The sequence below is a fragment of the Corapipo altera genome, unplaced genomic scaffold (assembly GCF_003945725.1).
Source record: "Corapipo altera isolate COAL_440 unplaced genomic scaffold, ASM394572v1 0, whole genome shotgun sequence".
Taxonomy (NCBI): domain Eukaryota; kingdom Metazoa; phylum Chordata; class Aves; order Passeriformes; family Pipridae; genus Corapipo; species Corapipo altera.
The window spans coordinates 85,181,410-85,205,894 of NW_020884872.1; the positions used below are offsets into that span (position 1 = coordinate 85,181,410).

The following is a 24,485-nucleotide window of genomic DNA, read 5'->3' on the forward strand; positions in this document are numbered from 1 at the left end:
ATTAGGGATGGGATGAGAACAGGAACCAGCTCTAGAGTCAGTTTGATTGTAAGACTTGTCCTCCACTGAAGGTTAGGTAACATGAAAAGCAGAGTTGAAACTCCCAGAAGTGGTCCAAGGCTCTTCTCCATCTTCTCTTCCTGATTCCCTTTAGGTAACCCCTTTATACATATATAAATGCTATATATATTGCATACATCATATATGTTGGTTCCTGATGACCACTAAAGAGCAAATGGGACACCCATTTTCAAGGGCAAGAAGGATCTAGGGAACTACAGAGCAGGCTCCAGGAAGACTATGGAGCAGATGGTGCAATTCTTGGGGTTGTCCTGTGCAGGATCAGGACCTGGACTTGATGATCCTTGTGGGTCCCTTCCAACTCAGGATATTCTATGATTCTATGATTCCATATTCAAGCTTATTAACAGAGGGTCAAAGAATAGCTGAAAGCACTGTCTGATCCTGGCAGCATTGCTAACCTGCAAAATAAGGACTCAAAATTCTCAAAGTATTTTTAGCCTTTCTAAAAGATGTAAGTATTGTCTGCCCATGCAAATAGAAAAATGCAAAGGTTGCCCACAGTCAGGTTTAAGCACTGTTACCTTTCAGCATAGTGTGATTTAAAGATCTTGTGGTATAGGGTATGAAGTTCACAACTTTGTCTTTGCCAGCTGACTTAAGACTCTCTTCTTTCTTTTTCTCTGCCTTGTATTCAAAGTCTGGCTGATGTGTCAGTTGGCTAATGTATCCCAATAGCATCAGTCAGTCTATAATACAGGAGAAGGAAATTAAAGGGCAGTATTTTTTTATGATTTGGGGTTTTGTTTGTTTCTTTCTTTCTTTTCTTGGCTTTCTGATTTGAACAGTTATGTGGGGCACTGGATGAAAATAAACAGCATTGTCCTACTGTCTTCAATATAGATACGTTGCATATTATGATATCTGCCTGTAGGACTTAAAGTGTTTTGTCCTTACTTTATTGAATATGCCTTAATTACAGAGATTGCTGTACTATGTCAAACAGAACTTGTCACAGGAGAACACAGGTTCCCATAGGGACAGCCAAAAACTCTGAACAAAGTTAGTAAATGTGAATGTTGAGCATGGAGAAAAGAGAGACCTATGGAACTATGGAGAGACTTAATTGCAGCCTTCCAGTCCTCAAAAGGGACTTGTAAAAAAGAGGAAGAGTGACTTATTAAATGGGCAGATAGTTACAGGACAAGGGTGAATGGTTTTAAACTAAAAGCGGAGAGCCCAAAGAACCTGTGGATGCCCCATAGCTGGAAGTGTTCAAGGCCGGGATGGATGGGGCCCTGAGCAATCAAAACTAGCGGATAATATCCCTAGGGGACGTGGAACTAGATGATCTTTAAGTTCCCTTCCAACACAATCCTTTCTATGATTCTATGTTGCCCAAGAATGAGGACAAAGGCTCTTTAGTGATTCACAATTTATTTCTGTGGTCGATTATGGCTCCCAGGGTTACGTGATTCAGGCACTGGTGTCCTATGGAGGAGGGCAACATACAGAGCCAATCCAAAGTCGATGGTGGTCTGCTGTTCAGGATGAGAGAAGCAGAAGTAATTCAGGATCAGATTCCAGCCTTCCTTTCCATCCTCTTGTGCCCTGTCCCCACCTCTGGGGCATGGCGTTTTGCACTGGTGCATGGGGCAAAGGGGCTACAGGGAGCAGTGCACGGCTGGTGCAGGAATCATCCAAGGCTCTTTCCTCAGTGCCTCGGACAGCTTAGGGAGCTTGTTCCTCTGCGGGCATGGGTGACCCAGCTCACATTCGGTGTGGGACTGTATCACTGCGGGGCCGGGACACGCCCTCTCGAAGAGAGCTGCAATTTTACCTCAGGATTTCAGCCTGGCACCGCAGGTACCCACTCGAGCGAAACGCGGGCCGTCCCACGAGCTTTGCCTCGCAGAAACCCCTGTGAGGACTCCAACCACCCCTGTGCCGTCGCTGACATTTTGCATTTCCCGTTTCCTGGGGCAGAGGGCGCCGGCGGCCCCCGGAACGCGCGGCGGGGACGGGCAGGGCCCCGTTGCGATGGCGACAGGGCTTGCTTCGGGCTGACAGGGAACTCTGGCGGTGGGTGCTCGGGGGCGGCGGGCGGTGCGGGAGGGCTTGGGCACAGCGTGACAGGGCCGGCGGGGGGCGGAGGGGCGGGAGGGGCTCCGGCACAGGGTGCCGGTGCCGGTGGGGTCTGGGGCTGCGGGCCTCGGGGAGGGGTAGCCCAGCTTTGTCCACTGCTGTACCTGGTGGTGAAGGGGGTTGTGGGGGATACGTACAAGGGAAGGGTCGGCTAGGAACGGAGTTGTTAGTGTGCTTTGGAGATTGGGAAGAGGATACAGCGTGACTGCAGGGTGTCACAGCGTGACTGAGGTAATCAATTCGCCGGATTCTGCGCCTGGGACGGGGACAACAGTGGATGTACGTACAGACTGGGGAAAAAGAGGTTGGAGAGCAGCCTCAAGGAATGGACCTGGGAGTCCTGGTCGATGGCAAGTTGAATATGAGTTAGCAACGCCCTGTGAGCCAAGAGAGAGAACCGAGTCCTGGGGGGCATCAGGCACAGCATCACCAGCCGGTCGAGGGAGGGGATTGTCCCACTCTGCTCTGCACTGGGGCAGCCTCCCCTTGAATATTGTGTGCACTTTTGGGCACCACAACGTAAAAAAGACATAAAGCCATTAGAGAGTGTCCAAGGGAGGGCTGCAAGAATGAATCTACTCAGAATGATACTTCAGATTGCTCCAAAGACATGGGCCTGAGCGCTATCCTGGGCAGGATTATTGTTGTCAGAAACCCAACTAGTTTTGTTTATTTCAGAACTGTTAGAAACTTGCCACAAGTGACAAAGGCCAATGAATATATGACATCCTATGCATTCATCTATGTCTTTTTTCCCCTTCACTTCTAGCACAAGTACAACCAAAAAAATGGAAGAGAACAAGAAAGAGGAGAAGCCAGGAAAGCAAGTTACAGAACCCGAATCAGATATACCAGAAGCCATACTAGAACTTCAGTAGGTTTAATAAATTTTAACTTTTCACTCATATAGAATATGTGAATGAAGGAAGCAGAGCTGATTTTTTTGGGGTTTTTAAGGCTATTTGAGAAAGGTACACTTTTTAAACTATAGCTGTAAGGAAGCATTTAGGTGTGTCAGAAATAATTTTATGCCATTAGGCTGTAACTTGGGAAAAAATATTTTATTAAAAACAAAAAAAAAAACCCAACATTTTTTCTTTTAGTAGCAAGCTTTTGATCAGCATACACTGAAGTTGCAAGATCACATTTGACTGTATTTTTTAGAATTCCTTGGTGTTTGTGGAGATATGTTGTCACCAGCTAGAACTTCAAGACCTGTGGTTTGCTCTCTTCCTTGGTGCAGCTGAGAGCAGAGCACAGTGATTTATTTTGAAAGTAAGAGAGGGGTAACTTAAAGGTCTTTTAAAATCAAGCAGAGAAAAATAAGAGCCAAGTGGGAAATATCTGAAGCAGTTACTAAATAGTCCAATTTATTTGATCTCCAAACTCTTGAGTAGATGATTAAAAGAGAAAAAGTAAGCTCCATGGCTTTTATCAGAGACAGAAATTGAAATAGAAAAGCCTCAGCAACATCCAACATTCAACAGTTACCAGTGTTTAGGGAGCAAGGTGATGGACATATTAATGGAAAATCTTAAAGCAGGAGAAAATAAGATCAGCAATATCCAAAATACAGAAATGGCTTGAAATGTCTTAAAATGGCAGGAAATTTAGACAATCACACTATGTGGCCAAACTGTCATGTCTGTGACATACTTTTGCTGTAGTCATGACCACCATACCCCCATATCTCTACTCTCTCTAACTAATATCCTTGTACTTAGTAGAAAACCTGAAAAATACTTTGGAGCACACTGACACCAGAGGATGGAAATTTAGTAACCTGCAGTTTGCATGATTCTGTGACCCAAATTTAGCAAGTTAACCAGGGGAAAAAAAAAAAAAAAAAAAGAGGATCTTTTAAAACAACTTAATACAATAGGGAGGGGAAAAATAAAGATTAAAAAAAGAAGAAACAACCAAAAAAACAACAAGTACCAAAATGAAAAACTGAAGGAACAATAACTGTTGAAAGAGTAAAAGATATTGTGATAATTGTAATACTTGCCTCTATTGTGCCACATGGTGAATGAATTCTGGGAACAGAGGGAAAGATTACAGAGAATTTTGCAAATAGACATCGTTTGCAGCCTAGCATTTCTCTTTCTAGACGAGAGACCACCAGAAAAAAAGGCCTATTTTACAGCTGTGGTAAAGAGAATGCCTATGAAAATGTGAAGGCAGGGAGCTAGTCCTTTGACAGAAATGTATAAACAGAACATACTACTCAGGCTGGAGTCCCTATTTCCTTAGTGCTTCTTAAAGGCTAACAAATTCTTGGTGTACAAATACAGTTTATGAAGCTTGACAAACCACATTTTCAGAAGAATTGAATCCCTTTTAATTCTCCAGTTTGGGATTCATCTGACCTGTGTCTGAGTGAGTTGCCCAGGCTTCCTCTATAGCTAGTGATGAGTAATATTTCTGGAGCACAAATAATCTTATCCAAAAAGAGACCTGTGTAATTGGTCAGCTAAGCCACATGCACAAAGAGTAAACCAGTTCAAGCCTCTTTAGAGGCTACAAGGGAACAGTATAACCAGGGAATCTGTATCTCTGTAGAGCATGAAATCCAAACTAACATGAAGGTCCAGATGTATATGGGAAATAATTTCTTTATGTGTAGTAAGCAGACAGTGATATCTACCCAAATGAGTCAAGCAATATGATATGACAATAAACATTTTGATAGTATTTACATCTAATCTAGCTGAAATAACATTCCTTTCTCTCATGGTTTTGTAAGAATATATCTTTCTTTATTCTCTCTCCCCAGAATTGAGACAAAAGAAACAACAATTGATCGGGTTTTGGTTCATCTGGAAGAATTGGAAAACAAGATCAAAGAGTATCATAAAAGAGTAAGTGACTATGCATCCTTCTCCCAACACATTTTATATGTGATATTTTAACTCACAGATTCAGCTTTATTCTTTCAATCCTAATACTACATACAATAAATCTAGTTATTGGAGTGAATTTGTTACAGTCAATGAAAGTAGTGTTAGTGAGTCACTTTATGTGCTAAAAGTTAAAGTGTTACCTGAATTAAATGTGACATCGAGCATAAATATCCTAAACAGAATGTGTAAAAAATGAACTGCAGGAGTAAAACATTGCAGAATAGGACACAGCAGTAAAGTGAGTTCAGTGAAGGTGTTCAATAACTACCTACATATTTCATGGAATCACAGAATTGATAGTGATGGAAAAGACCTCTAAGATCATTTAGTCCAACTGTTAACTCACCACTGCCATGTTCATCACTAAAACGTGTCCAGAAGTGCTACATCCACATGTCTTTTGAACACTTCCAGGACTGGTGATTCCACCACTTTCCTGGTCAGCCTGTTCCAATGCCTGACCACCCTTTCAGTGAAGAAATTTTTCCTAATATCCAATCTAAACCTCCCTGGCACAATTTGAGGCCATTTCCTCTTGTCCTGTCACTTGTTACCCGGGACAAGGGACTGACTCCCACTGGCTACAACCTCCTTTCTGGTATTGTAGAGAGAGATAAGGTCCCACACTAGCCTCCTTTTCTCCAGGCTAAACATCCTCAGCTCCCTCAGGCATCCTTTTACCAATTTCATTGCCCTTCTTTGGACATGCGCCTTCCTCTGCAGCAAACATAGGACAGCAAGCCTCCTTTCAGTAGGTATCTTCCCTGCAGTACATTCAGATATGCTTTTGACCAGTCCTGCAAATATTCCTCAGTATTTCAATGCACAAAGAATAAATGTTTTAACTTCATTTTTGTCAGTAGCACTAGCAGACCTAACCAACTACTGAGATTTGCTGACCTCTTTTGATTCACTTCTGAGGTACTGGAATTGCACAGGTTTCTGTGAGAATCTACTTATTCTTGCAAACTTAGTTACAATTAAAAACTGAACAAAGAAAGAGCATCAAGCAACTGACTAGTTGTAATTTTTAGCACTGTTTGATGAAGACTCGCTTTCTCGTGGATTAAGAGTTATTTGGGGTATTTTTTTAGAACAAAGTTGTATAACTACTGATTGCACCTGAGTGACACTTTAAAGAACTGTGTGTATGAGCTGTATGTAAACACCCATAATATGACATCTGATGACTGTGAGCAGTGAACTTTGAAAGCAGATATATAGAGGGTCACCTACTGAAATTAAGTCAAATTACTCAAAAATCCTTACCCTGGATCATGTTGTAGCCTGCAGTTGGTATAGCAGTGAAACATTGAAACAATGTCTCTCTGTCCTTCCCATGCCCAATGGTTGCCCTGCTTTTATAAGTATCCATATGTTTAGCATTCCATGGTGCTTCTTTCAGTCTTGAAGCCTGGATGGTGTTTCATTTGTGTCTTAACTATCACTGCAAGTGGCATTTGCTCTTCTTTCTGCAGGCATCTGAAGTCTCTTATGATTACTTCCCCAATTTACTGCTAGTTCACAGTCTCTGGAGGACTCCATATTTCAGACTGTGCAGGGTACTTAAAGGCATGGTTGAAGTGCTATTTGTTTAATTTACCTATGTTTTTACAGCACTTTGAGCTCCATCCTTTGTTTCCTGCTTAATGTTTCTGAGTGGTTTAGAGTTAATCCTTCTAGAAGTGAGGAATGCTTGAGACTCTCTCTACTGCATAGTTACTGTTAGTATTTGCTCCCGTATGGTGTCCTTTGGGAGCAAATATACACCATCAATAATCTCTGTATCACCTGAGAGGGTCTTGGCAAAGGGTTGTGATCACAGCTGTGGAATCAGGAGGTATAACCAATTTCAGCTCTGACAAGACTCTTTGCTGTGGTTATATGCAAGCAACCTGATTGTCTCATGAGTTTTCTGCATGAAGGCGGTACATTCTCATGAAGAATGTTGAATAGCTCCAACTTATAAATATTGTTATTAAATAACTCACAAGCAACTTTCTTTCCAGGCAATGGAGAACTGTTGATGTGCCACACAGAATACAGCAGTCATTTGTCTCTCATTTCCTTCCAATGGTCTTGAAGTTACTGAGGAAACTTCTGAGACCTGAAAACTCTCCCTTCAGCTCTATCTTTTTGAATACGAAGAACAGGTGTTTAGTTGGGTGTTCTTGCATTTCATCTGGCATTAGGCCAGATTTTACTTTTGTTATTTAAGGTTGTCACTTTGAAAACCACTTTGAAACTGTTTTATGTGTCTACTTAAAAATGTGCTGTGTCTTCTGTTTTTCTTTCTTAGAATGATGTTCTGAAGGAAGAACAGCAAGCACTTATCAGGCGCCTAATAAAACAAATAGAAGAAAAGGAGAAAGAACGAGATGACAAGGAGGTTGTAACTAGGGATGATGTGGAAGAGTCACTGAAAGCAATTTTTCAGTATGTGAGGGACAAAGAACAACTTTTTAAAGGTATGTTGTGAGTTGGGGAAGTGTGGTTTGCAATTTACAAAGTAGGGATCTTTGTTGTTGTTGTTGTTTTGCATTTAGAGTTTCAACTTCCTTGTTGCATAAAAAGCATAAGTTTTCCTCTCCAAAAATTGGGCTATCTCAATTTGATATGAGATTGTGGAGGGCTTATAAGTAAATCTGTTCCTTCCAAGTGATGTATATTATTGTGCAAGTATGGAGGCTTCCTCTTCTCTGTAAATTTGGAACTTATGAAAACCCTAAGCACTGGCTCCACTGGAAGATTTAAAAAAAAAAAAAAAAGATTGATGGCAGGAAAAATGGTCAGTTTTGATTGTTCAAAATTCTGGCTGTCATCCCTGTGATTCTCTGTGGGAGACACATGTCTCTTTGGTTACAATATTTTAGTGAGAACTGTTGTCTCTCCTTCAAAGAATAAGATCAAGCTGTTTTCAGCAATGATGGTGGCCCTTCACACTGTGTGAGCCCATAATGTTGTAATGTATTGTAGTGTGGAAGAATCCCCCTTCCTTCTCCAACCCCTGCGAAAGTGCCTTTCTTAAAGAATTTGATGAAATTATAAGAATTATCAGTTCAAGAAATCAGTAATGAACTTGTCTTTTGACATTCTTATTTTAATAGAACTGCGCTCCCAAATTGAAGAAATTCAGCAAAGAATTTCAGTAAAGCAGCTTGAGAGAGATTATTGGTTGGAGTACAAAAATGTAGGAAGTAAAATACACGCTGACAAGATTAGCAGTCTGGAGAAAGACATTAAGAAAGTTAAAGATGAGCTTCAAAGAACTACAGGTCAGTTTACAGCTAGTGTAATGCAAGTCTTAGAGGCTTTTTGCAAATTGCTTGCAGGAATTAAATTATAAATTTAATTTGAGGTCATGTTCTAGTAACTTGTATCAACTTTCTTAAAACAGTACACATAAGGTGGGCTGTGTAATCCTGGAAAATGTAAGGACACCCTTTCTCTCTCTCTTTCTCTCTATAAAAGTCCCTTTATTAAAGAAATTGATAAAGTTTACAGAAATGATGACACTTAAAGAAACTGATAAGCTTGACTTCTGATGATTTTCTTGTAAAATACAGGCAACCCATTTTTTAAAAATGTTACTGTGAAGGACAGCAGTTTCCTAAAAATAAGTCTGCATATATTTAGGTCACCTACACACAGGGCTCCCTTAGCAGTCATACTTGAAAATGTTGACTCTACTGCTGTTGCTTCTCATCATGTTACAAACACTTCACATATTGAAAGCTTCTTTGACAGGAAAGTAGCATGAGCTCATTCTTGGAACAGTCTTTTCTATGGAGCACACTGGTTTACAAGCAGAACTAGAGGGAGCTCTTTAGCCACTGGTCTGAACTTTGCCTCCTAGTTGCTTAGTCTCCCGTGTGAAGCCCTGAAAAATTACCATTGCAGACATATACAGATACTGGGAACTGTTCCAGTAGCATCACAACAGTGGAATGAATTTGAAAGCTTATATATTCTGGTACTGAGTGATTTTTACAAAGATTTCTTTACTACTGCATTATTTTTAAATCATGTAAATATTTTGCTTTTACATAACCCATGTTTCCAGTGCAATAAGGATGTCCTGGTTTTCTTCCTTTATGTCCCTCTCAGTATGCATGACCACAGCCAAGCAGCTGGTAGTAACAGGCAGTGACACTGCTCTAAGGGTCTCTGTATATTCTGTGCCAACCATTACCACGCATCAACTACTGTGGATAAGAGCCAGCTAGCTATCTTTTTGTCTCTTGAAACGTATTTTGCCATGATTAAGATCTGCCCTGTGATTTCTACATCGCAAGATAGCTTGTCAGATATCCATCTCTCTATTCAGGAGAGACTGAGTTTTTTCCTTATGCATTTTCTGTGTTCTTAATCAGTTTAAAACTTTGCTATATAGATGCTGAAATAAGAAAAAGAGAATGGGCTTTTATATAGAATGCCAGAATGAGCTAGGAACATTTACTCTGGCCTCCTGCATGTCACAGTGTACAGAGTCAAAAACGCGTGGTCAAACAGAAGTGTATTTATTGAGAGACTGATACAGAGGTACATACTGCAGTTGCCTACTTAACATATTGCAAAATGATGCTGCCAGTACTGGATGTTGGCACAGTATTTTACTTAACTTCCTAAAACTGAACCTGGAGAGTGCCTGGGGAATACAGCCTTCCAGCAGAAATGCAACAAGCTTTCAGAGCAATGCAGCGACAAATTGGGCTTTTTCACACCTCAAATGTGTAACAGGCTTGGGCAATAAGCTTAGGTGAACAAATTTCTGTCTCTGTATGTACCACCAAAGGGCTTGACACTGGCACAATTCATGTTGTCTGGCGGTGACATTATAAACAAAACAGCTGAAGAGGAGAGGAAGTGAAGGACAGCCACAGGCACAGGTGAGGTGTGGGGGAAACAGTGTTGCAGTGAGAGAGTTGGGGAAAATAGCCTCCTTAGGAACTGTTCAGACATACTGTTTCGCCTTTTCTTCATTCTCCCACTACAACTCAGGCTATTTAGCTGTCTGAAAGAATGAAATAGTGAATTAATTATAGTATGGAAGTACTTCTATTTCATTTTGCCAAGTCTAGGTGGTGGATTCCAGCTTCCACGGTGTTAAATTAAGAACTAATGCACAACTAATGAACTAATACACCTTCAGTATTTGACTGCCTTTGACTCCACAGCGGGTCCATGACCAGATGTTCATTTACAGCCAGATCAGCAACAGGCTGTCTGCAACACAAGTACAGAGCAAGGCTGAACTTCAAGCCTCTGCAACAAGTAGGAAGTGCCCTCCTTCAAAGAAAATGACTACACTCTCATTCTTTCCTTCAAAAGGGGGAATATCAAGCAGAAGTGGGCTATTTGGAAGAACAAAAAAAGAACTATAGGGATAAAGGAAAGGATGAAATAATTAAAAAGCAAGTGACTAGAATGTGAAGCCAAATGAATTGACTGATGTAAGACACACTTTCTAAATAATGACTGCATGTAATGATAAAATAAAAGCAAATCATTGAGGCATTTGCCACATTGTCCCTTTTGTCCTATTGTCAAATTAGAACCTTAGAGCCTTAGATAAGTAAGAAAATTTATTAGGCTCTTTATAATAAATGTCTGGAAAAATGCTATGTGGATAAGATGATCCAATACATTTTTATACCTAAAAAATAAGTTTTCTAAGCAAATGTTTCACACCACGCTAGGAACTGCTATTGATAAAGGCAAAATTTAATGTTAAGATGCCAATAGTTTAGGAGAGGATTGCTCAGCTCACTGCTCAGTTAGCAGTGAATTGCTCAGCTGTTGCAGTTGTCAGCAGAAATGTGCAAACCACTTCTGATTTCTAGTTTTGTAGTTAACACTACTGTCCTTTGGGTCTAGGAGGATAATTTCTATGGGGAAGGATGTTTGAATCCTTTTCTGTGGCGCATTTATGCATATGATGCTTGCTGATAAGTTCCAGTTCAGTAACAACATGTCAATTATCTATTTGTTGCTAGGAGAAATTGATGTCAAATAATGATTTCTGATTTCCTTTTTTATTGTTTTGAAGAATATTATAGAGATGCTTTGAATGCAGTGAAAGAAGAACATAAGAGTCTGTTTGACAGGCACTTGAAGTTACTTAGTGAACAGGCTCTTAAGGTATTCCTTCTGCCTTTTTTAAAACTACTAACTGCATCATAGTTAGGATACGTGTACTCTGCCTTAATAACTATTTTAACTCACATTAAGACTTGAAACTTTTCTAATAAATTGAGATTAACATAAACTGTAAATCTTACTACATGTGGAATTGGTCATTGTTTTACATACATGTACCTTTTTTTTTATATCAGACTAACAATGAGTGGATGTGAGGGCATTTTACAAATGAGATATGAGGAACTGGGGCACTATGCACTGACATGACTTGTTCAAGAATGTGTTGCTTTTGCTGTGAATGATTTTGACATTTGCCTAGACTTCAAAAAACAGTAACATGCAAAGGGATTGGCTGCATGAAAATATACGTCAATTTGAAAAAAAAAATGTTGTATTTGTAAAGTACAACATTTTTAAAATGCCAAAATAGTGCAGTCTCAGGAAAATTTAGGTTTACTGATACATTAATTTTTTTGGTCATCTCTGCCAGCTCCGATTTGAAACCATGATTTACAAATAGCTGTGGTGACAACATCTCACTTTCACAAAATGCAAAGCATACTTCAGTGGGAATCACTAGGCCCATTATGTGTTTAAATTCCCTGACTTCAGTGCTAGAATTTCCAGTCATGTGAGAACATAATCCAAAGGACAGTGTTTATGGTGATCTACAGGAGCATCTTCTCTCCCAGTTGTTCCTTTCCACTTACTGACATCAGTAATTAAACTGTAGCTTGGGCTCATTAGCACAGACCTCTACATGTTTAGGTCACTTGTCATAGATCAGTACTGCTGCATTTGGGATTTTGCTTGGGGTTTTTAGTAGCTAAAGGTTTGATTTTCTGAAAACAGGAAGATCTGAACTATAGTGGGAACATGGAAGAACTTGTTGGGCAAAAAAAGGAGAAATCCTATTTTAATATGGGAAATTATAAAATATTGGTAAACTGCTTGACATATAATCTGCTCTAGGCAGGATGATGGAGAAGAAACATCTGGCCTTGTGAACTAAATCCTCTTGTAATCCCTCAGGGGATGCTACAGTCTGTTGTGTGGATGTTTCTTAATTATTTCCTGCTAAAGAGCAGAAGGTTCTTCTTTATAGTCTGCAGGACTGTCAAAGTTCCTCTCTCAGATGAGATGATCTTAAATTGTGTTTTCTCAGAGTGCTGTGGGATACTTAGACAAAAACTGTCGCAGAGAAATTCAAGAGAATGAATGGCTAAAAGAAGAGGTAAGAGGATCATTTGCCTATAGTTTATCATGGTAGTTCATGTTTTAAATGCCATGGCCTACAGCCATAACTGTTTCCAGTGATGGGCCTCTGAAGAATTCCATAGGAAAAAGAGAGCAGTTTTCCAGTAATTAATCTGTAATCCTGAGCAGCAAACAGTGTAATGTGATGAACAAAAGTAAAAGGTGAACACCTGCTTTCACAAATGAAAGACCCCTTTTCCTGCCTAAGCAGTTAGGTGAAGGACTATCATGTTCCATATAAATAAGTATTTACATCTGTGGAGACTGGGATGCTATTTAATGTAAAGGCTCAACCACGTAAGTCTCTGAAAAGTGAAGTTTTGAATTGCATTAAAGTTCTGGTGTTGCCGTATTGAAAGAAAATGGATATGGATGTTGGAAATGTGTTTTGAGAAATGGCTTGAGACAACTTTAAATGGAAGGTAATAAAGAAACTATTGGGCCTATATACTGAAGAGAAGAAAATCAAAATCATATATGGTTGTAACTGGTTACTTGATAGCTTTTATGCTGTCCTTTAATGGCAATTTACAGCTCTATATTAGATACCTGTAACTTTTCTTCTCAAGAAAAGACTTTTTTGTGAGCCAGATTTAGAAAACTAATTTTTCCATGGTAAGAGTTTGATTGTGTTTGCTCCAGTCAATACAGGTTCTGCGTTGTGATCAAATCTAAGCATGAGATTGGTGGGTGAAATGCCCTTCCCCACCTTTACAGTCTCACAGTTTAGAACTGAGCAAAACTTTTTGGGAAGTTAATAAATGAACTTCTTATTTTTCCATGCCACATCAACAAACCTGGCAGAGGTTTCTGCATTTTACTTACTAGTTTAAGATATATGCCAGTATGCAGGGATACAGCTTTCCTTCTTTCCCTTAATGAGCTCTGAGCATGCATCTTTAACTTTCCAGGGCAGGTGCCCAAACCACAGCTTATGAAGCAATGAGGGTAGGGGTCAATAGGAAAGAATTAGTGTTTTATTCTGCGTAAACAAATAGGAGCTCAAATCTATACATCCTATCACTGAATGAGTATGAACTATCTTCCCATCTCCCTGTCTCACTGAACACTTATGACTTTTACACACATTAGACAGTGTCAACAAGACAGATCCACTTTGGAGTACTCTTATGTTCTGACAGGCCCTCACCTCGGAGCTGAGGGATTTGGGTTTCTTTCCTCTCAACTAGAAGTTTCCTATGTTATGAATTACTTTCCTATGTTATGAATTAGTGCTTTGAATTTTGGGGAAAACAAAACAATTATCACTAACTTTTCCAGTTCTCTGAATTCACCCATTCATTTTCTCTGCTTTTCTTACACGGATGAAATATTTTCTCTCAGGCTAATGTTTATATGTAGCTGACAGACTCTTCCAGTAGTTTCTTTTGGGGAGATAAACCAAAAATTTCAGTTTAGTCTTACTTCATTTTTTTTTTTTTCCCAGTTTGGCCACTGAACTGAAAAATTATTTACCAAAACAGCCCTAAACTAGTTATCTCCAAATTTGAACAGATTTGGAGACTTCACCCACATTTTTCCATGGTTACTGTGTCACACCAAGATGGTGCAAAACCGCATCACCTCATTGTGCCAAGCCACATCCTGTTACTGGTTAATGTCCTGTCATTTTCACCTTTTTAATCCCTGGGATAAATTTGAACTGGTTTTAACTGCAAATTTGGATGATTATAGCTGGGTTAATTTGGCTCTGATGAGAACAGGTGCTCTCAGGTCACTGGGTACTGCTCTTAAACATGGGCCTATGGCTAAGTTTTCTGGGAAGGTGTCTCTCCCATACATTCCCCTCTCCAGTGAAGTAGGTAAGAACTTGCCTGTACTTCAGGAAAAGTGGGAGGAATTGTGGAAACTGAATAACTGGCACCCTTTAGTTAGTCTAACTTCATGGCGATCTTACCAGTGAAAGAAAGTAGTACCTGGGGCTTAGCCCATATTGTGGTAACTTGCGTCATTGCTAATTCTGGGTAAGAAGGTTTTGTGTATAAGCAGGAGTTAGAAAAACAATGCTTGCTGAGCAAGACCTTGAATTTAACTCTGCAAAGAAGGTTTTTCTCTCTCAAAGCTCTGATGTGAAAGCAAAAACAAAAAATTCAGAGCTGCTGTCTAGCAGACCTGCTTGACTACATGAGAAGGTTGTACTGTCAGGATTGCATAGCCCAAATATATGGCTGTGACTGACAGAGCTATGATAATAAAAGGGTTCTAATAAAAGTGTGAAAGAACCAGAGAGGTCTTCCCTTTATCTGAAAATGCATCACTATGTTTCCCCACCAAACGTGCAGTCTTGCTGATACAGCTGCAATCTTTCTAGGTATGTGCTGTCAAGGTAGTTGCTATGAAAGCTTTCCAGAATTCTAAGATTTTCTCTTTATTTTTTTTTCTAATTGTCAAAAGGTTAAGATCTACCGAAAGGAAGTAAGTGATTTGAAAGCCTCTGTTCAGCTCCTGGAAGAAGAAAATACCAGTTTAGTGGCAAAACTGATTGATACTAAACTTCAGAACCAGATAGGATCCAGGTAAAATGATGCCTTTACAGACTCAAAAGTGATTAATTTTTTTTTTAAGATAATGATACTATCTGCCTCTAAAGCTGTTTGGGCTCTCCTACATCAAAGCCAAGGTAGTTTCCTAGTTGAGGGGAAAGAGGATTTCACTATGTGTGGGACTTGTATCCTTCAAGGATGACAGTAACATTGTGACCTCCTAAATACCAAAATTCAGGGAAGAAACTTGGTTCTTTAATAGCCTGTGAAGACCTCGTGCTACTAACTTCCTCTTAGTGGGGATACCACTGGGGCTTGGAAATAGTTTCTTTATGTTGTAATTAGATGGTCTCAGCCCCAGCTTTTCAGATCAAGTTCTGAATAATAGATTTTTCCTTTACTGTTGGAAAAATGTGAAGATTAATATGCAAATACAGCAGGCTTTGCAACCTAAAGTGAAACAGATTACCTGGCACTGAGTAAGGAAGAGACCTTGGGATATGTCTGTCTGTAGAGGTATCTGTAGGATTAGATTCTTTTGTACTGAAATTATTTAACTTGTTCCCCAGAGAAAGATTAATTTAGCTAAAAAATATCAACGCTAACAGTATCAAAAGCATAATGCAACAATGGGAATGATCCATCTTCATTTTCCAGCCCCAGCTCAGTGATTTTAGCCATATTGCATAAAAAGTTCCAAGTCTTAAGAAGTGACCATTTGTTTCTCCTTTCCAAACTTTGGATTGCTTCTAAGTGAGAGCTGCCAGCTGTGGTTTGAATCTTGGACTGACTGGAGACTATAACATTTGTTTTCTTTTAGTCTCATGGACATAGTTGAACCTAGACACTAAAAATAAAAAAGAGCAGCTTATTAGCCACTAAGCTACCTGGCTGCCTCCATTGCATTTTTAAACCATTGTGCTGTTCTGCATTTGTGGTTAAGCAACAAATGGCTTTCAGAAAGGGTGTCCTCCCTCTCACCCCAAAACATTGCACAGTTTAGAGAGAAATTTCAGACCACTAATGTAAGTTTCACTTTATCTTTTTTATTCCATAGGCATTTGTTTCTTGCTGAGGCAGCTGGCTTGCGAGAAGGATTTCCTAAGGATGAAATGGAAGTGGAATATAGAGAACATGCAGGTAATGTGCATGCCAGCAGCTTATAAGAACTGATAAGTTACTGAACATTTACAGACTTTTTATTTCTTAAGGTTTTTATCAAACTGCCTGTTTGACATGGTGAACACTTAATTTCCCACTTGATGGCAGCCACCACAGCAATGACAGACTGTAGTTTGCAGTAAGGCAAAATCACAATCTACCTGTTATACAGTTTTTAAATTGAAATTGATGTCTAGACTGTGGAATATAATTACTCCTCTAGAGCTAGCCCGGAATGCAGTTAACAGGATTGGCCATCTTTTATGAAGATATGGTTCATATCCTACTCAGTTCTTTACTGATCCATATCATCATAACTTCATTATGTCTTGTCCCTGAGACAATATTCTTTAAACTCTGTGCTGGCTTTCACTTGAAGTGTATGTGCATTTTATGGTCATTCAGCTCATACACTGGAGGTAAATTATAAATAACTCCCTAGCAAGAGCAGATGAAGCTCAGCCCAAAGTGAAAATCTTATTAAGCAGTACTGAATTTTGGGCTGAATCTCCATCTATTCTGGTAGGTGTGCCCAGGAAAAGGATATACCATTAGGCAAGAAGGAGCAAGTGAATGTGCTTATTTGTTTAGGATGGTTTCTGTGGATTCCTTAGTATCACGTTTTATTTTACATCTTTGTGTTAGTACAAGAAAGAGGATGGGAAAAGTACAAAATTAAAGAAATAAGTTAAAAAAATTGAAGTCATACAGTTATGGATACATGAAGAAGTCTGTTGAAGTTCTGATCAGTCCGAGCCATAGGTGGGCCTTTTGACACCATCAGGCACCAGCAAACATGTTAACTAAAACTTCTGAATTAGATATATGTTTACTTTGAATACCTTTGCTAGACCTTTGCAGGGTTACTGGGAGTACTAGGTTTTGTTCCAATAAGCTGGGATCAGATCCCAGGCAAACCTGTAACTTGGCAGTCCATGTTCAGCATTGTCTGTCATCCTGAGAATGAGTCAACTGCAAATGTGAGCTCTTCAGGGGAGTTATAAGTAGACTAGCTGTGTTTCAGGAACTTGTATCTATATACCTATAGATATATGGATATAGAAAAAGTTTATACTTGTTTTTGCTGCCTTTCTTATTTTTAACTATTCAGGGCTCTGCAGGACTTAAGTTGAATTGATTGTTTCTCCTGCCCCATCCCACAGACCCATTAGTTCTCACTTCCAATCAATTTCAGTTCCTGGTCTTGATCAGAAATTGTGAACTAAAACCACATTAAAAAAAAAACAGTGAGGCATTTGGCTTGAATTGCCAATTAAAAATCCTACCAAGCTGTTCTTTGCACCACATGGGCCAAGCCATATTAAAGACTGCAGCATATCCTCATATCAAGTACTGATTCTGACTTCCATAAGGCTTAACAATTACATACACATCATTTTTCTTCTCTTTAAAAAGCAAAGGCAGATGGAGAAGAGAGCCTCAGAAGTGCCACAGTTCCCTGTCAGAGAAAAAAAGCCTTTCCAAAGGTTCAGTCTAAAACAGAGGATGAGACTCAAGACAGTGAAGAGCTGCAAAAAAAATTCTTCACTACAGCCTTGGATCGCTTGCTGTACGAAGATGAAGATGATTTCCAGGTATGAGTTAAAAAGTCATCAGGTCTTTCACTGACACAAACATTTTTCAGAATGGAGCATGAACTACTGTCAGGACCATTCTATTCCCAGTGGCATCCAGTGTCTTTTACCTAGTGTGCAATTTAGATGCTTAATCATAAGCCTCTGGTTCTATTTTGGGACAGTAAGGTCTCTCCATGTCCTTCAGATGCTGGGCCAAAAGAGCACAGGTTCTCTGTCATACAGGCCAGCCTCCCTTGGATGTTTTAGATGCCTTAGGGCATTTCTGGTATCAGGAGACATTGTTTTGGCAATTGAATAGTGTCCTAGGAATCAACACATAGAGTATCAGGATGAAATTCCCCCTAGAAAGAATTTCTGAATGCCAGCTAGTGACAATTTTCTATGGTGTTGCCAGGCTCTTGCTTGGATACTGGTCCTTTAGAATCTGTGTGGCGTAATAGCATTAAAGGATTGACATTCCTTCAGGAGAAAGCTGGGATGAAGGTGTTCCTGGGTGCAAACTACAGGGGTTGAGAAAATAAAAAGGTACAGGTTATATGTAAATAGCCAGAGTTTGTGTGGTTCTCAGAGAGTGGGTACCTACTTCTGAAGATTCTCAAACCTAGGTTGCAAAAAATGCTTCCTGAGTGCCTTTGATACTCCTGAGTTAGAAAAACTTGAATACATTTCTAAATAAACTAATTACTCTTAGAAAATACATTACTCTACATCATTGATTTCTACTCCAAATTAAAGCTTTTATAGACATGGTGCAAACTGCAGGACTGTGTAAAGATACTTTCCCATAATGTTTCTTTAGTCCTGAATATTCTATTAACTTACTCACAACCCACAAAAGCAAAACAAACAAAAAACCCTCAAAAACTCTTTTTCTAGAAATTTCACTTTAGTTTTATTAATAGCCTGCAACTTGTGTTCAGAGAAATCATCCTGTTGCCTTGATCAGAGACTAACTTAAGGGGTGGCTCTGTCCTGAAGAGGCATTACAAAGAAAAGCTTTAACAAAAGACATCTGTCTAGGTGTTTGTTTCTTTGCAGTCATTGCCTGGGGAGAGGATGCTCACCTTCTTTCTTCCTGCTGGTAGCACTACAGAGCCCACTCCACTGAGGGCCATTGGTGCTGCTGACATAGGTGCTGCTACCTCTTAACAATGAAGGTGCAACTGCAAACAGCAGTGTTACACTGGCAACCGTTATGAAAGCACTGATTAAACAGAGGTGCTTCAAGAGCTTGCACTGGAGGGTTTCTTCTTTCCTCTCTCTGGTTTGGCAGTATGGTACAGCTCCTGCCCTCAGGGAACTCATACTGCACATTGGCCTTTTCTGTAGCTGATTCTGTAGCTGATTCTCTCTGACCCATCAGAAAAACTTTCCCTTTCCCCCTCTCCCCCAAATTAGTTTTCTGTTGAGTTAGGCAACCAAGTTGACTCAGAGGTTTGGAGAAGACCAGAGCCAGTGCAAATGTGGCAGAAGCACATGGCTGGGCTTGGATCTCTTTTTGGCAGGAATGAGCTCTTGGATTAGTTTAATTCTTCTCACAGAACTGACCTTGAGAGCAGAATTTGGTTTACAGAGGTGGTGTTATCAGTGAAAACACACAGGAGAAGAAGAGGGCAGCAGGGCTGCAGCCTCCTAAGAGGAGCTGGCTTGTTAAAGAAGCCCATCATCACTGACATTACCAAACAGCAGGCCTAGGGCAGCATCTCTACAGTTACTTTAAAAGGGAAAGTTGCTGGGTCTCATTTTTTTTTATTTAAAGGGCTCCTTTTCTATCTAATAAAGAATAATATTCTTTATTTTTAAGGCATACTTAAAACTGGGTCCTCTGAAGAGAAAGCTGTATGTAGTTGGAAGAGCCGTGCCTACTCATCATAAGGAACAAGAAGAAATGCCAAGCAGGAGCGACAGAGAGGATGGCAGTGTTGGTAAATCAGATGGGCACATCACAGCTGAGATGATCAGGGCCTTATTTAAAGAAAATGTTGATTGAAACTAGACAAGCTGTGCTGTTAACACAGAAATGTAACAATCTCAGTTCCTCAAATATTTGCTCTGTTCTTCAAGGAGTGTATGGCATTGGGCTTTGTGGAAACTTTTTTGAGTGCGTGAATCATGATTCACACGTGTAAGTTTAATGAGAGGTATGTCTGTGTGCAGATGGTTAATTGAAAGGTTCCTTTCCTTACCACTGAATGAGGTTTTGTGCACTTTTTGGGCTACTCAGTCCACAGAGCAGCACATATATCTACAAAAGGATCCTAATTAATATTTAGTTTGTGTGGTCTCCACTTTCAGACTGTCAAATGTGGAATTCCCTCTAGATTGGACACAAATAGGTAAATGCAGGCTGCCATAAAACATAGAACTGTTACAAAATGCTTAATACTCTGCTAAAGCAGAATTAATTTGTCCAAGCGTAATTCAACTATTGGTACAAATTGAGTGTTGGAATGAATTTTATCTGTCTCCGTAAACTCCCTACTTAAAATATATTGAAATAAACAAAAATTAATTTAAAAAAAAATTAAAACCAGCATAAAAATCTTGAAAGTCTTAAATATTTTGTTTGTTTAGAATTGGCCAAATACGTTGTATAACCCTGTATCTTCGGTTTGTGACTGGTCTCTATGAACCTATATCCTAGTGCATTGATGCAGTGGGCGGTTTTCCACTGCGCACCCTGGAGCGCACAGGAGCACACAGTGCAGTTACTTCCCACAGGTAGGCTCTAATGGGTGTATTTCCTAGTTAGAAACTTGTGACAGCATTGAATAATCTGATTTAAACACGTTAATCAGCTGTTTGGAATAAAGTTTTTTTAAAAATTTAAAACATTCTAAACAACCTGTATTCCTATGAAGCGTCTCAGCTTATCCTGTGCTTCTGTGCCAACATTTTTGGTTTTCCAAGTGAGCTCAGCTGTTCCTGCCCAGCAGGTGTCTCCTTGAGCTGCAGGTGAGCCCAGCTGTTCTCTGGGCTCCACTGAGCTCAGCTCCTCAGGGACCGTGCTCACAAGCAGGCAGGTAAAGGCGGCAGGTTCCATCTCAGACTGACTCTCACGTGCTTTGCCATGTGTAAACAGTTTGTGGAGTTTGGACGTGTCCCTGCTGTAACCCAAGTGAGTTATGGCAAAGGCTGAGGTCATTCCCAGCCCTCAAGTGTCCATGGGGGATTCCCATGGGGATCCGGATGTGTGAGGTGGTCCTGTTTGCAGCACAACAGAAGCCTCCCTTCAGCTACACTGCCTCGCTTTGAGTGCAGGGCAAGCCCCATGAAATGGCTGACTTGGGAGATTAGTTCTGCTCAGTGATTAGTTTAGCTTCTTGTTTAGATGCAGAATTAGAAAATGGCTTATGCTGAACAGCTTTTCAGTTAAAGAAAGGTCTCTCCTTCCCACCACTCCCCAAAGGGGATTTACATTTTCCAATGGTGTAAGTGTAGGGCCCATCTCTAGGCTTCTTGTGGCTTATGCCCATCATGCACCATGTGCAGGACATATGGCAGGACAACATATATCTGCACCTGGGGAAAAAGAGCCTTTGCCTCCTCCAAGTCTCTGTTTAGCCTTTTCCCGTAAGTGCCTGTGTGGGTGAGAGGGAGTTAAAAAGAAACCCAAACATGCTAATTAAGGTACAAGCCACAGGCAGCCTGCACAAGCAACAGCCTGTAGCAAAACATATTTAGTGGTGTCCCAAATCCCCTTGATTTCTATAGGATTAGCTTTAAGGCCAGTGCAAGGCTCCCATATGGAGAAAGCTGGGTCTCCAGCACAAGGCATCTGGATTTGATAAATTTGTTACTGGCAAAATCTCAGAAATGAGCAGCATGTTGTAAAACAGAGGGCTGATCAGCCCTCTTTCTGGCAGCATGGCCAGCGCTTCCAACACCTACTTAAACAATGAGAGTTCACTACTCCAGGTAGGACAAAACTTTCAGGAGGCATCCTTACATTCCCAGCACTATGAAATACTTTCCTGTGTTTGTTGCACAAGACAACTACAGGACACAAGAAAGTGTCTATATGTCCCCACAATTATAGTCCAAGCAAAGCCTCAGTTGAGCTGGAGTTTTGTATTTAACTAGAACACAGCTCTAAGAAACTTGCACTTTAAACAGGCAGAAAAAAAACTAGTATTCCTTGGAATTCAAGTTAAAGAAATACAAGCACCACTGAAGTTGCACAGATATAAAAGCTATTTTAATAGAACTGAGGTCCATGACCTGGAACTGAGAAACATTAATCCATGGAATACCTAAAAAGCACAATGGGGCGGGGGGTGCTGACAGCCTGTATCCACTCCAGTGATGAAAGGAGCTGCTTATCTCAGCACACTGCTGGCTTGAACCCTCTATGAGCAACTTCCCTATTGAGTCAAGCAACTGGATTATATTGCTTTATAGTCTGGCTGTGCAAGTATAATCTCCCCCCCAGACTGAGCTGCAGGGAATGTGGGTTACTTCACTTTTGGTCTAGTTTTTGAGAGGTTTGCAGCTTCTGCTGCAGCTAGGTTATATAACAAGGCACTCTTTCCACAGGTTCAGACCTGCATGTTTTGGGAAATGAGGGTAAGAGACTTGTTCTGCAGCATTGTTCTTGTTTGGCTGCTTTCTGAGAGAGAAGTTATTAAACATTCTGCTTCTGTGGGCTAAAAGGAGTTTGCCAGAATAAGGTCAAGACAGAAATTAATGGACTGAAAAGTTACACTACAGTGACAAGCACAGAACAGAGTCCAATGGTGTTAGCATCTTTAGCCACTGATGTTTTGCAGCTGGATGTTCCTCTGAAAAAAGACTTTCCCTTGGATTTTGAGTCCACCATAAAAGGAAGGATGTTTTTTTGTAATATTACACTTCAGAGCTCATGTTCTGCACTATCCCACAAACACCATGCTGTTTCAGGACACGGCCTAGTAATAAGATGCCAACAACTATTCCCATATGTGGCCCATTGAACACCTCCACTGAGCCATGGAACACTGGGATATAACACGGTGCTGGATCTATTCCTCACTTTAATCACTAAAAGTGAAGCAAGGAGCTAAAACTGTATCATGACGCTAAAATTGTATCAAATACTGCTCTTCTGAAAAAACAGTACTTGGGCCATTGCTGTAGCTGGCAGGGGGAAGTTCAGCAGTTACTACCATGAACAAAGCAGAGATCCACGCTATGAAAATAAACCCGAGACACAGTGGTCCTCCTGCACCACAGCTGCCGGATATTCAAAGCAATCTGCTTGCATCCAACACGTTCTCTGTACCATTATCGCCTCACACAACAGAAATTTAAGGAAGTTGGCTCTTTGTTCCAAGGCTTTTTGATCTTTGCCTCAGGAAATTTCATCATCAGAGAAGCAAGAAAAGAAGTAAATATGTTTTATTCACTCAGACTGATCTGTTATCTCAGGCAGGCCATCTCCCACAAGTGAAATGGATATAGTATTACTCAACCTTCAGATACAAAAGGGTGCTGCTGAGTGGGTGGTAGCAATGTTACACCTTCAGTGAACCTGCTCAGAGTTCTCTCCTCCTCACTCATTCTGCTGATCTAACCAGGTTGCAGCAGACAGATCAGCCAAGTCCCTTTCGCTCTCCAGTTTGAACATGGAAAACATCAGCAATTTTCCTCAAAGACTGCTCTTGCTGGGCAAATTGGGTGGGAGATGTCAAGCTTGTTTCTACTCTCTCCACTGTGGTGGGAGAGCTCCAAAGGTCAAGTCACCAGATTGTTGACAGGTCAAGGAGAAAGCTCTTCCTCAGTTCACATATGTTCACATATGCTTCCATTAGTGCTGCTTTTTTGTCTGTATTTAGCACATTTCTTCACTACCCCTCACATTATCTTGTCAATCTTCTGCTCCCATCAGCATTTACTATTGTTCTCAGTGTTTTTAGCATTTAATTCTAATTCCTCTGCCACAATCTTTATCTCAATTGTGTCGTGGCCTTCTAGTTGCAATTCATTTATGTTGCTACAAATTTTGTGTCAGGCTCTGGAAACAGGCACTTTTTGTCTAATAAAAGATGCAGGGTTTCACCCTGTCCCTTCTTCTTGCTGAAGGGCTGTTTGGCAGCTGGCAAAGTCTGTGACTTATTCCAGTAGCTGGCTAAATAGACCCTCTGATGTCACAAAGTCATGCATAGACAGCTTTTAAACATGTCCTGAGGTACAGTTCGGTTTAGTTTGTGACTTTGAAACAAAGAACAGAAGCAGCAAAGGAATTTAGATCTGCCTCCAGATGAAGATTCTACATTTGGGCTTTTAGAAAACACACAAAGTTAGGAATTATTCAGGTTCTTGTTCTGGCAAGAGTAATTGTCTCAAGAGATAAATCCAGCTGTTTTAATGATATAATTCTCTGATTAAAAAAAAATAAAAATACCATGTCTATTCTGAGACACCAGTTTCCTACACAAAGCTCTTAAGAGAAACAATATCCCTCTAACAAAGCATTGCATCCTCCCTTGCTTGCTAAGAGTAGGCAGCTTCCCTAGACAGAGTTGGCTCCTCTAGATTAAACAGCCTTTGAACTCAATTCTGAAGACGATCAGGTTTTCACAATCCCCCATTATTGAAAAGGGTCAGTAATTTAAAAGAAGCATGTCTGTGCGCTATGCTTTTTAAATTAAGCTAAACTATTATTCCAGTGATACCAAAAGCAAACATTGTGAACAAAGTAAATGGAAAGGAATGCTCAGAAAAATTCTCAAGCCAGTTTGTCTCCAAGGAGTAAACCACAAAGCAAGGGTTACAAG

The 24,485-nt window shown here is 40.3% G+C and overlaps 1 protein-coding gene across 3 annotated transcripts; it reads left to right on the forward strand.

The window, feature by feature from the left end:
• The first annotated feature begins 1,837 nt into the window (after nucleotides 1-1,837).
• CCDC83 (coiled-coil domain containing 83) lies at nucleotides 1,838-20,274 on the forward strand. 3 transcript variants are annotated; one of them, XM_027662167.1, is made up of 11 exons: nucleotides 1,838-1,887; nucleotides 2,936-3,040; nucleotides 4,943-5,027; nucleotides 7,369-7,537; nucleotides 8,177-8,344; nucleotides 11,119-11,210; nucleotides 12,376-12,444; nucleotides 14,883-15,004; nucleotides 16,029-16,111; nucleotides 17,549-17,727; nucleotides 19,535-20,274. In XM_027662167.1, exons 2-11 carry the CDS (start codon nucleotides 2,955-2,957, stop codon nucleotides 19,718-19,720), a joined length of 1,239 nt encoding a protein of 412 aa, XP_027517968.1. In that variant the 5' UTR covers nucleotides 1,838-1,887; nucleotides 2,936-2,954; the 3' UTR covers nucleotides 19,721-20,274. The 3 variants fall into 3 exon arrangements, with proteins under 3 accessions (XP_027517968.1, XP_027517794.1, XP_027517881.1); XM_027661993.1 differs by lacking the exon at nucleotides 1,838-1,887 and adding an exon at nucleotides 2,012-2,103; XM_027662080.1 differs by lacking the exon at nucleotides 1,838-1,887 and adding an exon at nucleotides 2,212-2,397.
• The last annotated feature ends 4,211 nt before the right edge of the window (nucleotides 20,275-24,485 follow it).

Bases quoted from the DNA above. Each gene is read 5' to 3' on its own strand.
- CCDC83 (XM_027662167.1), top strand. From the start codon at position 2,955: ATGGAAGAGAACAAGAAAGAGGAGAAGCCAGGAAAGCAAGTTACAGAA. The intron at 3,041-4,942 runs GTAGGTTTAATA...CTCTCTCCCCAG, and splicing joins GAAGCCATACTAGAACTTCA to AATTGAGACAAAAGAAACAA. The intron at 16,112-17,548 runs GTAATGTGCATG...CTCTTTAAAAAG, and splicing joins GGAATATAGAGAACATGCAG to CAAAGGCAGATGGAGAAGAG.